The sequence below is a fragment of the Mchenga conophoros genome, linkage group LG6, assembly GCF_057382185.1.
Source record: "Mchenga conophoros isolate Kocher_MC1m ecotype Shallow Benthic linkage group LG6, M_conophoros_male_GT1.1, whole genome shotgun sequence".
NCBI lineage: Eukaryota > Metazoa > Chordata > Actinopteri > Cichliformes > Cichlidae > Mchenga > Mchenga conophoros.
In genome coordinates, this window is record NC_140531.1 from 42,580,613 (window position 1) to 42,594,437 (window position 13,825).

Consider the following 13,825-nt stretch of genomic DNA (forward strand, 5'->3'; position numbering starts at 1 on the left):
AGTACCACATATTTTTATTTATTAAAGGTGTGTTTATAATTTCATAACTCCAAAATAGATGTTTTCATGAATATAAGAGTGCTTATTAAGAGTTTTCATGTTTAAAGATTGATCGGCTGTACTGATCGGTGGGGTGTACGTGTGTCAGATCTCTATCAGACCTCCACAGCCCCTTCGATGGATGAGTGCTACATCAGGACATGTTTGATGTGCTTCTAGGATTCCTGACAGCGTGCCCTTTAAGATGTGAACAATTATTATTGTTGTTGTTGCAGCTATTATTTCTGAAGTAGCTTTACTCTTTTTTCCACACAAATCATTTCCATCTTATCTGCTCTGCATAGTTTGCTTTTACCTATATTTGGTACTCATTCATCCACCCATCATCCATCCATCCATCCATCCATCCATCATCCATCCATCCATCATCATCCATCCATCCATCCATCCATCATCCATCAATCCATCCATCCATCCATCATCATCATCATCCATCCATCCATCCATCATCATCCATCCATCCATCCATGCATCATCCATCCATCCATCATCATCCATCCATCAATCCATCCATCCATCCATCATCATCATCATCCATCCATCCATCCATCATCATCCATCCATCCATCCATCCATCCATCATCCATCCATCCATCCATCATCCATCCATCCATCCATCCATCCATCCATCCATCCATCCATCCATCATCATCATCCATCCATCCATCCATCATCATCCATCCATCCATCCATGCATCATCCATCCATCCATCCATCCATCCATCCATCATCCATCCACCCATCATCCATCCATCATCATCCATCCATCCATCCATCCATCATCCATCCATCCATCATCATCATCCATCCATCCATCCATCCATCATCCATCAATCCATCCATCATCATCCATCCATCCATCCATGCATCATCCATCCATCCATCCATCCATCCATCCATCCATCCATCCATCCATCCATCATCCATCCACCCATCATCCATCCATCCATCCATCATCCATCCATCCATCCATCCATCCATCCATCATCCATCCATCATCATCCATCCATCCATCATCATCCATCCATCCATGCATCATCCATCCATCCATCCATCATCCATCCATCATCATCCATCCATCCATCCATCATCATCCATCATCCATCCACCCATCATCCATCCATCCATCCATCCATCCATCCATCCATCCATCCATCCATCATCCATCCACCCATCATCCATCCATCCATCCATCCATCATCATCCATCCATCCATCCATCCATCCATCCATCCATCCATCATCATCCATCCATCCATCCATCATGCATCCATCCATCCATCCATCAACCCAACCATCCATCCATCCATCATGCATCCATCAACCCATCCATCCATCCATTCTTTAAAGCTGTGCAGAGTCTTTGAGCAGGAAAAAGAATCTGGAGTCCTGGGACTGAAGGACGGGCCAATTCAAAGTCCCGCTGAATGCTGCTGATCAGATCTGGGATTTAGTGGATTCAACAATGGATCGCACCAAAGTTTCATTAGAAATTAGGCTCTAGGAACAGCTGGGAAGTCTTCAATATTCAATAGCAAAAGAATACTGATATCAAGGAAAATGAGACCTTAAAAATAGATATTATTCTTTGGTTATCATGTGTGAATAAGGACATTTTAGTAGTTTCAGTTTATCATACTAATAAATAGTAATATAGCTGTTGTTTTAAACAACTGTTTGACAGATTTCTAAAATATTTAAGTAATGGATGCATGCATGGATGGAAGGATGGATGGATGGATGATGGATGCATGATGGATGGATGGTTGGGTTGATGGATGGATGGATGGTTGGGTTGATGGATGGATGAATGGGGTGATGGATGCATGATGGATGCATGATGGATGGATGGATGGATGGATGGATGCATGCATGATGGATGGATGGATGGATGGATGCATGATGGATGGATGGATGGATGATGGATGGATGGATGGTTGGGTTGATGGATGGATGGATGGGTTGATGGATGCATGATGGATGGATGGTTGGGTTGATGGATGGATGGATGGTTGGGTTGATGGATGGATGGATGGGTTGATGGATGCATGATGGATGCATGATGGATGGATGGATGGATGGATGCATGCATGATGGATGGATGGATGGATGCATGATGGATGGATGGATGGATGATGGATGGATGGATGGATGGATGCATGATGGAGGGATGGATGGATGATGGATGGATGGATGGATGGATGGATGGATGGATGGATGGATGGATGATGGATGGATGGATGGTGGATGGATGGATGCATGATGGATGGATGGATGGATGGATGATGGATGGTGGATGGATGGATGGTGGATGGATGGATGGTGGATGGATGGATGGATGGTGGATGGATGGATGCATGATGGATGGATGGATGCATGATGGATGGATGGATGATGGATGGATGGATGGATGGATGGATGCATGATGGATGGATGGATGGATGCATGATGGATGGATGGATGGATGATGGATGGATGGATGGATGGATGCATGATGGAGGGATGGATGGATGATGGATGGATGGATGGATGGATGGATGGATGGTGGATGGATGGATGCATGATGGATGGATGGATGGATGATGGATGGTGGATGGATGGATGATGGATGGATGGATGGATGGTGGATGGATGGATGCATGATGGATGGATGGATGGATGGATGCATGATGGATGGATGGATGATGGATGATGGATGGATGGATGGATGGTGGATGGATGGATGCATGATGGATGGATGGATGGATGGATGCATGATGGATGGATGGATGGATGGATGGATGATGGATGGATGGATGATGGATGGATGGATGGATGGATGGATGATGGATGGATGGTGGATGGATGGATGATGGATGGATGGATGGATGGATGGATGGATGATGGATGGATGGATGGATGGATGGATGGATGATGGATGGATGGATGGATGGATGGATGGATGGATGGATGGATGGATGGATGGATGATGCATGGACGTCTGCTTTTACTCACACTGGAGACTTTGTCAGACTCTGATCTCTGCCTGAAGGTCAGCAGTGGACTTCCTTCTGTCTCTACTATTTAAATTCTTGAGTTTCCTGACATCTGCCTCCGTCAGCCTGCGTTTGCCGCCTCGTCCTCGGTGCATTCTCCAAGTACTCGTCTCTCCATCGACTCTGAAGTGTACTCGACCGCACAGCGAGGACACTTCATGTCTCACGCTGTTAGTCTCAGAGAGCGTCCAGCATCACGACGCGCTGTAACGTCCACCCTCTCCTTTACAGTCACTTCTCTTTTTACTGCTCGGAACAAGAGCGAGACGTCTCAACCTGAATTCATTATAAGTTTTCTTTAGTAATGAAAGACTATTTATCACTAATTCAACCACATTTTTATGCTTTTTTTAAATGCATGGAAACAACAGCAATAATTATATTTTAGAATCAAAAACATTATTTAGATTGACGAGTCTGGACATGCTCTTGGATCCACTGTTTCAGAAATATAAAGAGTGATTTCGGTAATTACCAATAATATTGATTTAGGGCAGCTGTGACATGTTTGATGAACTTTATTGACAGCGATCCAAAGACAAACTGGGCACTTTGGGTTCAGATGTACCGGTGCTGAAGGCCTACATGTTCCTAGAAATGCAGATGCTGAACTTTTCAGTATGAACGTGTTTACGGTCCTCATCAGTGCGATCACCGCCCTCCCAGTTTCTGCTCCAGTTATCGTTCTGGGGTTCTTAGCAGAGGTGGGCGTGTTCAGACGGTTAGCGCTCAGCTGTGTGAAAGGAGCGATGGTTGAATCCTGACCTGACGTATGGCTGCCCTGTCTTCTTCCTCTTTACGGATACCAGATTAAACTGTGCTTGACCACGCCCCCCATCAGCTGATTTTAGATCTAACGCTTTCACGTCCAGGGAGCGTGGTGTCCTAGCGCCACGTGTGAAGAGGACAGACGCGATAAAAGGTCTAGAAACTCAACGAGTCCACATAAAAAAATAAAAATGTGTTGATCAGAAGGTCACATATCACGGAGGTGGACAGTCTGGTTCTTGCCCCTGCTGTGAGGGTGGATGATGCTGTTATCTACCTGTTGCAGCGTGCTCAGTCTCACCTGGGTGGCACTGGTGGCTCGGTGAGAATCATGTTTTTTTAGTTTTCCAGTGTCTTCAATGTCCAACCACTTCCTAACACTCCAGCGACCCAAACATTGAATCATGCTCGCTGGTGACCCTGCAGAGGCTCGCTGTATTACTGGTGGGCAGGAGTCAGAGTGCAGAGAGCTGCTGAGGAGCTCGGTGGAGACGTCCATCAGAAATCACCTTCTCCTGAATGTCAGGAGGACAAAAGAGAACGTGGTCGCCTTCCAGAGGAAAACAACTGCGACTAACACTGTGAAAACATGGGTGAGGAGCTGGAACCATTACTGGCATCTGAGTCAGCTAAGGTCAGAGGTCACTGAACAAACTGCTCTCCATCAGGGAAAACATCACAGCTGCTCCCCTCCTCATGACCGAGGCAGCCACAGAGCTTCAATCATCCTCACTGCAATAAACCATACAGTGACAGGTGAACACACACACACACACACACACACACACACACAGGGCTCCATCAGAGCAGCTCCCAGCGGTGCACAAAGCACTTAGACCTTGTCGCTTCAGTCATCCATCAGCTCGTCCATCCATCTTCCGAGAGCGCTCCGCGGATCTCGACCAGCTCTGCTCAGATGATTATGCAGGAACGCCACAGGAAGTGACCCGGTGTCAGAGCAGTTCAGACCACAGAAATATTTCATACCTTATATTTACAGATGTAAAGTCTCAGACATTTGTGGGTTTACAGGCGTCTAAAGCAAAGCTCCCTCGTTATAAACCCACAGAGACCGCCTCTGTGACGAGCAGATGTTTCAGCGTTTTGGTGCTTTTTCCATCAAGTGCTTCAGTTTTTATTAATAATCACTTTAAAGCTGTTAACCAGATAAGCAGACAGTCCGATCACATGACCCCGTAGCAGCAGCAATCGGTGACAACGGGAAGGAAAAACTCCCTTTTGACAGGAAGAAACTCCAACAGTTGGAGTGAGGAGACGAGAAAAGGGGAGACACGGACAGATCAAAAAAGATGAAGGTTAATAACGTGAAAAACATGAGGTGTGAAAAGAAAAGCCCCGTGCATGATGGGTAGTCCCCCAGCGGCCTGAGCCTGTAGCAGCATAACTCAGGGCCACCTGTCAGCAGCCTGAAGGCTTTCAGGCAGTTTTTACATGACGAGGGATGAGAAAGGTTCAGCACTCTGTCCCACTCTGTTTCCTGTTTCCTGTTTCCTCTTCCTGCTTCTACTCTCTGAATATGTTTTCTGACTTTGAGCATCGTTTGTGTGCAGCGAGTCGTGATGTCACGGATGCTTTTAATGACAGACAAACCAAAATAAATATTAATACTACATTTGCAGAGTGAAGTTCTGAATATGCATTGTGTTTTAAGGGGAAAGAAATCACCATGGTTGTTGTAAATTTATGTCTTAGCTGATAAAGTATGAATGCACGACATCCTGGAAGAAATCACAGCTACTTTATTCCACCAGCGTCTCCTCGAGTGCACTCTTGTTTGTCCTGCCGCCGGGCGGGGGGACTCCTAACAGGGTGGGACAGCTCTGCAGCACTCCTAAATCCTGGAGGAGCTGGAGTGACTTTCACAGGTTACAAAACTGATGAAAAAATGCTTTTATGGCCTGAACGTCAGAGGCCACGTGCATCGCTCGGAGCATTCGGGGACATTCAAACAGTGTCGGTGCAGCGAGACCACGAAACCCGATCCTGGTCTGCAGCCGCGTTCGTGTGCGCGTATCGTATCGGTGTACAAAGCAGCTCGCGTGCATGGCGGACCGCCTTCACGTCACTTTAAAGTATTTGCTGTCAGACTCGGTAAATGCCCGCGGCGCACATCTGCTATTCCTGTCTGCTCGTCTGTCTCTTCTGATTTCTGTCTCTGTCTGCCTCGCTCTGTCATCGTCTCCACTCGTCACCGTGACTTCCTGTCTGCTCGCAGTTTGAAGCTTTTCTTTAACTGATTATTTGGCCTTTAAATACAGATTACAAGTTAACTACCATATACAATCCTCTTATCACACAACACTGTGCTGCACAGGAGCCGCACAGTTTTATGTTTTCTACGGTGGCCTTGAGCCGCAGCTCTCCTTCTTTGGACATCAGCTACTTGAAAATACGCTCCGTGTGCAGGCAGACGTGGACATCTGCAGAACACAAAACAGCTTTATCGCTGAACAGAAACCAGGAACTGCACTGAGCAGAAATCACAGGAAACGAAACAGACGGGACACACAGCTGGAACACACCTGAGAACTCAGGTGAACTAAATCTAACTAACGACACAGAACAAGCAAAACTGCCTCACACGAGACAGGAGACTAACAAATTAAAGCAGGAAGTAACGCACAGCGAGACTCTGATTACGACGCGTGAGCGTGACACCAGGACCGGGGACAGAGACTGAAGACAGACGGATGCAGAGCTCAGACGGACGACAACAGGGAGCCTAACGGAAGCCTCTGATTGGCAGAGGCTTGGTGTTTCACAAAGCGCCAGTGCAGTGAAAGCAACCCTGCAGAGCCCGGACCTCAGCATCACCGCAGCAGGGTGGGATCATCCTGGCAGCGAGCGCAGCTCACAGTAATCACATCATCGGGAAGCGAAGCCAGCTCCCAGTGTTCCCAGCACGGACACAGACCTGCTCTGGTTAGTCACCGTCTCACAGAGAAAGCTCTGGTTGACACTGCAGCTCGTTTGATTGGACTTAAAACAATAAAAGCATCTTTTCTGAGTGAGACTCATGAATCCTGATTACACAGAGGCCTTCTGTGGGAGTCCTGACTGTGGCTGTGATTTGGTCCAGAGATGGATGTGATGAAGACGGGTCAACATTTTTAGAGAACGATGACCTCTGACCTGTGACAGCGATCGTGGTTTGAGCGTGCACACTGAAAAATGACGCTGCCGTGCGTCATGGAGCATGACACCTCGCCGCGTTTCCTGTTCTCGGAATGAGAACATGCCGACAGTACTCACTAATCAGGAAGTGATGAAAGGCTTAAATTACTAATACTGCCCTCGGTGTGCGTTTGGTGATGTCTGAGCTGAATAAGCCCGACAGCTTCCTCTCCGTGCGCTGAGCGTTCGGCCCTGTGCACTCAAGTATTCTATCGAGCAGTCAAGGACGAACGGCGACTTTAACACACGCTGCAAAGTGCAGCAGCAACACCACCTGACGGTGTCCAGTGTTCCTGAGAGGTGGAGGAAGCTACAATATGTTTATGACTGCTTTACAAACATGAAGCTGTTACTCACCATGGTCGTCTCAGCAATGGAGCCAAAGCTGTTGATGAAAATGTTGCAGGAAACGTTGACGGGAGGACCTGCCGAGAGACAAGGACATGCGTCAGCTTCATCCTCCGCCCACCTCTTCCCTCCTGTGTGTGTTTGATTACAGGACTGGTTTGGGTGCACGTACACCAGTTCAGCCAGTAACAGTCAGTCTACGTCTGCTGTGTGTATGTGTGTGTGTGTGTGTGTGTGTGTGTATTCATATCTTTGTGGGGTCCTGGTCCCCACAAGTTTGAAGGCATCTTTTAGACTCTAAATGTGGTTTAGTGTCAGGGTTACAGTTACAGGTGATGGTTAGGTTCAGGGTTAGACGTTCTCACTAAGATATGAATACTCGACACGTGTGTGTGTTTACACATTATATATAGAGATACTAAAACGTTCCTTGAGCGTATGAAGGATTACGTGTTTTAAGTCGTGCCTGCAGCCGTTGAACCACAGCCGTGGGGCGAGCACTGCAGGTTTGGGCTGAACCATGAAGCATGCGTCCAGCACGTCTGCACAGCAACGGGTGGAGGAATGTGTGAAAAGATCGCATGCCTGGGCCAACCAGTTGTGGTTTACATCCTGTCTGCTCTGATGTTCAGGAGCTTTGGAGGTTTTAGTGAAGCTTCTGAACATTTGTGCAAACGTTTGTCGCAGCACATACATTCATGTTCTCAGAAGTGCTTTTTTAAATCAAAGTCACTGTTTTTGTGTCAGATTTGCAGAAGTTTTTACGAGTTTTTATGTGCAGACACATAAAAACTCGTAAAGAGCGCAGGTGCGACTGCAGGAAGTTATGAAAGTCAAAGGAAAGACTTCGTGACTGAACAATCAGTGAGAAATAGTTTAGACTTCACATCAGTCTGAGGTTAGTTCAGACAGACCGAAGCTGTGGGACACGCCAGACACGAAATGCAGATTATTCTCATGTTTTTCTTCTTTTAGGCAGAAAGTGAATCATCAACATCGTTTTAAATCCAGTTCACCTCCATGTTCATGTCTCTGCAGATGTGTGTGATGTTCACATAGCAGAGAGGACGTTTGTGCTTCTCACTCATTCGTAGGCTCGACAGACTCTGACAGAGGATGAGCGTCCATGCGTGGAAACAAACACAAACACGCTCTCTGATTGGTGGAAATGTGCTCTCCAGTAATATTATTTATTCTCTTTGCAGCAGTCGCTGTTAGAACGGTTCTTGGATGAACTGATGTGGAGCGCATGAATAAAATCAGGCGCTGTGTGTGTCCTAACGGTTGTGACAGCTTGGTGTGTTTCTGCGTCTGAAGGAGGAGAAAGTGGAGGTGACACGGCTGCAGGTGTTTCATAATCAGTAATCATGAATGTTTAGCCGGCTTGCTGTGAAGCCGGAGCTGCAGACGTGGAGCTGATTCAAAGTTCAGTCACGAACGCCGGGAGCCGTCTGCATCAAGCGGCTCGGCCCGCCACGCGTCAGCACGTTTCCTCACAGGCCAAACGACTTCCTGCAGTAAACACGGACGTCTCTGTAGTTACCTTTGAAGTTCGGTCTGATCCGGGCGTCGTAGCCAGAAGTCCTCCCCATCAGTTTGTCCAGGAAGTCAGAGGGAGACATCGGGACCTGGCGTGTCCTCACAGCATGGTCCAGCTCCTTACATCGAGCCACGCTGTCACTGAAACACAGCACACGTAATGGTCACGGCATCGCCGCAGCACGAGGACTTTACTTCTCTGCCAACATTAAACGCTTACGTTATGAATCTGACTCCACTTTCAAATTCAAATTCAAATTTTATTTGTCACGTACACAGTCATACACAGTACGATATGTAGTGAAATGCTTGGACAACTGCTCGTGACCTAAAGAAAACAAAAAAAGGAAAAGGCTATGAATAAGATAGGAAATAAATATGAAAAATTAAAAAGGGTAAATTTAACTAGGAAGGAATAAAATATAAATTAAGGTTAAAAATAAAATAACTGTACAACACAAATTAGAATGAAGGGTAAATTTAACTGTGAAAGAATAAGATAAAGATAAATATATAAATTAAGGTTAAAAATAAAATAACTGTACAACAAAATACACAATATAGAACTATATAAGAATGTATGAAGAAATATAAATAAATATACACACAATAACAGCAGCTGTACAAGTATTAACTGGAAATGAAGAATATAATGTCCAGTGTTGTGCGATCCACATTATGTCTTGTGCAGTGCAAATATGCTTAAAGTGATTTAAGTGATGAAGTGAAACCAAAGTCCAGAAAGTCCAGTGTGTGTGTAAGAACCATATGTGTGGGTCAGTACTGTGTGGTGGTGTGATTGAGAGACCGTATCGCCTGCGGGAAGAAGCTCCTCCTCAGTCTCTCTGTGTTGGTCTTCAGGGAGCGGAATCGCTTTCCTGACCTCAGCAGAGAGAACAGTCTGTTGTTGGGATGGCTGAGGTCCTTCACCATCTTCCTGGCCTTGGTCCGGCACCGCCTGCTGTAGATTGAGTGCAGGTCAGGGAGCTCGGAGCGGATGGTGCGCTCAGCTGACCGCACAACCCTCTGTAGAGCTCGTCTGTCCTGCATGGTGCTGTTCCCGAACCAGGTTAAGATGTTTCCCGCCAGGATGCTCTCTATGGTGCACGAGTAAAAGTTCCTGAGCACCTTGGAGGGCAGTTGGAAGTCTCTCAAGCGTCTGAGGTGGTAGAGACGCTGACGGGCCTTTTTCACCACGGTGTTGATGTGACAGGACCATGACAGGTCCTGCGTGATGTGAACTCCGAGGTATTTGAAGCTGTCCACTCTCTCCACTGGGCACTCGTTGATGACGGGGGTCTGGTAGTTCCTCTCCTGCTTAGTGCTGAAGTCCACTATCAGCTCCTTTGTCTTACTGACGTTTAGAAGGAGGTTGTTCCTCTGGCACCAGTTCTCCAGATTCCTAATCTCCTTCAGGTAGGCCGTCTCGTTGTTATCAGAGATCAGGCCCACCACGACGGTGTCGTCAGCAAACTTGATGATGGTGGTGGAGCTGGTAGTGGCCACACAGTCATATGTGTACAAAGAGTACAGCAGGGGGCTCAGAACACACCCACACTTATTGACACTCGATGAGCATTGGACAGCAGATTCAAACACGCCGAGGACGACGCCTCCAAAAAGCTCCCTCCACAATAAAGTTCAATCATAATTCAGTGCATCACCGCAGCTGAACCGTGGGAGTCGCTGACCGTGTCACTTCTGATCAGCTTTCACATAAAAGCTCACATTTGTTCTCTGACCTTTGCAGGAAATGGTGGAAACCACAAGCTGTGGAGCGCTCTGAGCGTCTGCAGAGCGTGCACGAAAGGATCTGACCACTCTAACATCACGGACGAGTCTGCAGTGATGACACAGCAGCTGGTCCAGATGTGTTTGTGGGAATAAACCAATCAGGCGAGCCCAGAGTTAACATGTTTACAGCCTGATACAGGAGCAGACTAACGACAGCTTTGACCTGATCTTTGTTTTTAACTCAGTTTAGTTACTTTCAGTTTTAGTCTTTTTAAGTATTATTGTTTTTAGGACTTATCACAACAAAAAACAAACATCACGTCCATAAAATCATCATCGGTGAAGCTGTGACAGCAATTTTTACCACATGAAGAAAAACTAAAGGCAAAACTGTGCAACCCCAGAACAGCTATAGTTAATCAGATAATCAGGCCCCATCTTATCTTAATGACCTTGTAGTACCATATCACCCTATTAGAGCACTTCGCTCTCGCTCTGCAGGCCTACTTGTTGTTCCTAGAGTATTTAAAAGTAGAATGGGAGGCAGAGCCTTCAGTTTTCAGGCCCCTCTTCTGTGGAACCAGCTTCCAGTTTGGATTCAGGAGACAGACACTATCTCTACTTTTAAGATTAGGCTTCAAACTTTCCTTTTTGCTAAAGCATATAGTTAGGGCTGGACCAGGTGACCCTGAATCCTCCCTTAGTTATGCTGCAATAGACGTAGGCTGCCGGGGATTCCCATGATGCACTGGGTGTTTCTTCTTCACTCACTATGTATTAACAGACCTCTCTGCATTGAATCATACCTGTTATTAACCTCTGTCTCTCTTCCACAGCATGTCTTCATCCTGGCTTCCTTCTCTCACCCCAAACGGTCACAGCAGATGGCCCCGCCCCTCCCTGAGCCTGGTTCTGCTGGAGGTTTCTTCCTGTTAAAAGGGAGTTTTTCCTTCCCACTGTCGCCAAAGTGCTGCACATAGGGGATCATATGACTGTTGGGTTTTCTCTGCATGTATTATTGTAGGGTCTACAGTTTACTGGCCTAAAGCTAACAATTATTTTAAGTCTAGTTTTTCAGTAAAATGTAACTAAAAGGTTTATTCACATCTAGTTTAGTTCACATCTATAAAATTCTTGATCTATAGCTTCAGGACATCCGTGCATGTATTTATATAACTCACCTGTTTAAATCGTATTAAGGCTTAAAGTCTGGATTATTAGGGGGCGTGGCCTCTTTGACTGGCAGGTGGATGGTGACACAGGTAGCTGTAGCTTCACGTCTACTGGACCTCTGGATGTGTTTGTGCTGTTGGAGCGTTTTTAATGGCATCATGTGACCAATAATATGGCTGCTGTGACGTTACTGTAGCAACAGAGTGTCCGACAATTATATTACAATTTCAAAGTGATAGAATAAAGTCAACAATTCACTGAATTACTGAGTTTATTATGTATTTATTATGCATGTGCACACTTAGAGCAAAGCTGCTCAGTGCGCTCCTTTAACACTGCGTGAGATGTGTGTTGGCAGATGAGCTGTCCTCTCATGTAAGTGATGTATGCGTGTGCTGCAGACCCATTAATGTCACAGGATATCGTCATGTTAATCACAGTTAATTACAATCATCACTGCTAGCATTAAATTAACACCAACTATACAGATCTGTGTGTGTCTGTGTGCGTCTGTGTGCGTCTGTGTGCGTCTGTGTGCGTCTGTGTGCGTGTACACTGGGGTGAATGGGTAGGTAAATGCCAAGGTAAAGCCTGATGATCCTGAAACTGCTCCTGTGCATGTGTGTGTTTGTCAGTTGGGACAAGAGGGAACATATCCAAAAATAACTCTGCACACAACATGGGTCATACTGTCTAACACGCACACATGCACACGCACACACACGCACACACACACACACACACACACACACACACACACACACACACACACACACACACACATCCAAGTGTAGTTTCAGGATCATCAACCTTCACCGTGGCATTTGGATTAGCTTCCATTTAGCCCAGCGGGGACGAAGCTCCCACAGTCTCAGAGACACGACGTGGTTGTTTACCGTGGGTTCGATCGCGCTTTCAGCTCCTCCAATAAAGATGCAGCAGCAGCGACAGCAAAGGCATGAGGACAAACAGTTTGCAACTCATTCATTTAAAATGAGCTGAGGGAGACGAGAGCAACATTTAGACCTCAGACACAAAAAGAAAACAGCAGCAGGTCAGCAGCCTCCTCTCACTGTTCAGTCAGGTCCCGTAAATCACAAGCTGAGGCCGACCGTATCATCGCCTGTTTGCAGGAATAGTTTCTTTAATAACTTCTATAATAGTTCATGTAACATTAAAACACCACATGTCAGCATTCAGGCAGCGTTCACTGAATTTATACCAAACAGCTGCAGCATGAAGCCAAGCTGAAGCACCTGCAGTTCCTCTGATGTCCACCAGAGGCAGCGGGGAGTCAGGCCCATAGACGCCCATGTTAACAGCACAACTGCACCAACACACCGTCTAAGGCAGAGCTCCAGTTTGGTGCACACCGTTAAATTCTAGGATGTTAAAGGGTGTTAGTGATCGGCAGGTGTCTGTGTGACATCATACCTGTCAGCCAGGTGTGACGCCTCCAGCTGCAAATAAAACCAACACACCAAAGCTGAGGCTTTCAGCCTGAACAGAGATGAAAAACATCTGGACACAACAAACAGCAGCATGTGTCTGATTTCATCACGTGCCAGCATCATGTAGGGTGTGTGTGTCTCAGGTTCATCAGGGGTCGTCTGATGGTGGTAACTTATTACATTTCTCGGTTTCTTGTCTGCACGCCAGCCTTCCAACATCCAGCTGTGGATTGAAGCCACGCAGGCTAAAGATGGGAGAGGACCGTTTTTACAGAGACAGAGGTGCATTAAACCCAAAACTGTGCACGTGCCCACAGGCGCTACAGAGTCATCGTGTGACCCGGCGTCTTTCTTTGGACCGTACCGCTAACAGTGACACGCTCAGCTGTCGGCTTGCAGCATCTTCAATCAGACGTTAAGCTGCTTAGGTTGCTGTAGCGATACCTCTCCCAATCTTTGGTTCTGCTCGCCTCGCCTCTCTTCACAACTCTCACCATCTCTCCTCCTCCTCTGGCTTTCTGCT

General features: G+C 46.6%; 1 protein-coding gene across 4 annotated transcripts in view; it reads right to left on the bottom strand.

The window, feature by feature from the left end:
- Positions 1-13,825, bottom strand: part of glra3 (glycine receptor, alpha 3) — a 46,120-nt gene that overhangs the window by 20,580 nt on the left and 11,715 nt on the right. For 3 of the 4 annotated variants that reach the window (XM_085278237.1, XM_085278234.1, XM_085278236.1), the window contains exons 2-3: positions 8,949-9,085; positions 7,415-7,482 (exon numbers count right to left, since the gene is read on the bottom strand). In XM_085278237.1, the coding sequence (XP_085134363.1) occupies positions 7,415-7,482; positions 8,949-9,085 (205 nt within the window). Of the gene's footprint in view, positions 1-7,414; positions 7,483-8,948; positions 9,086-11,484; positions 11,649-11,859; positions 12,381-13,825 lie in introns of those variants that run through there. The other variant, XM_085278235.1, reaches the window with a different exon arrangement.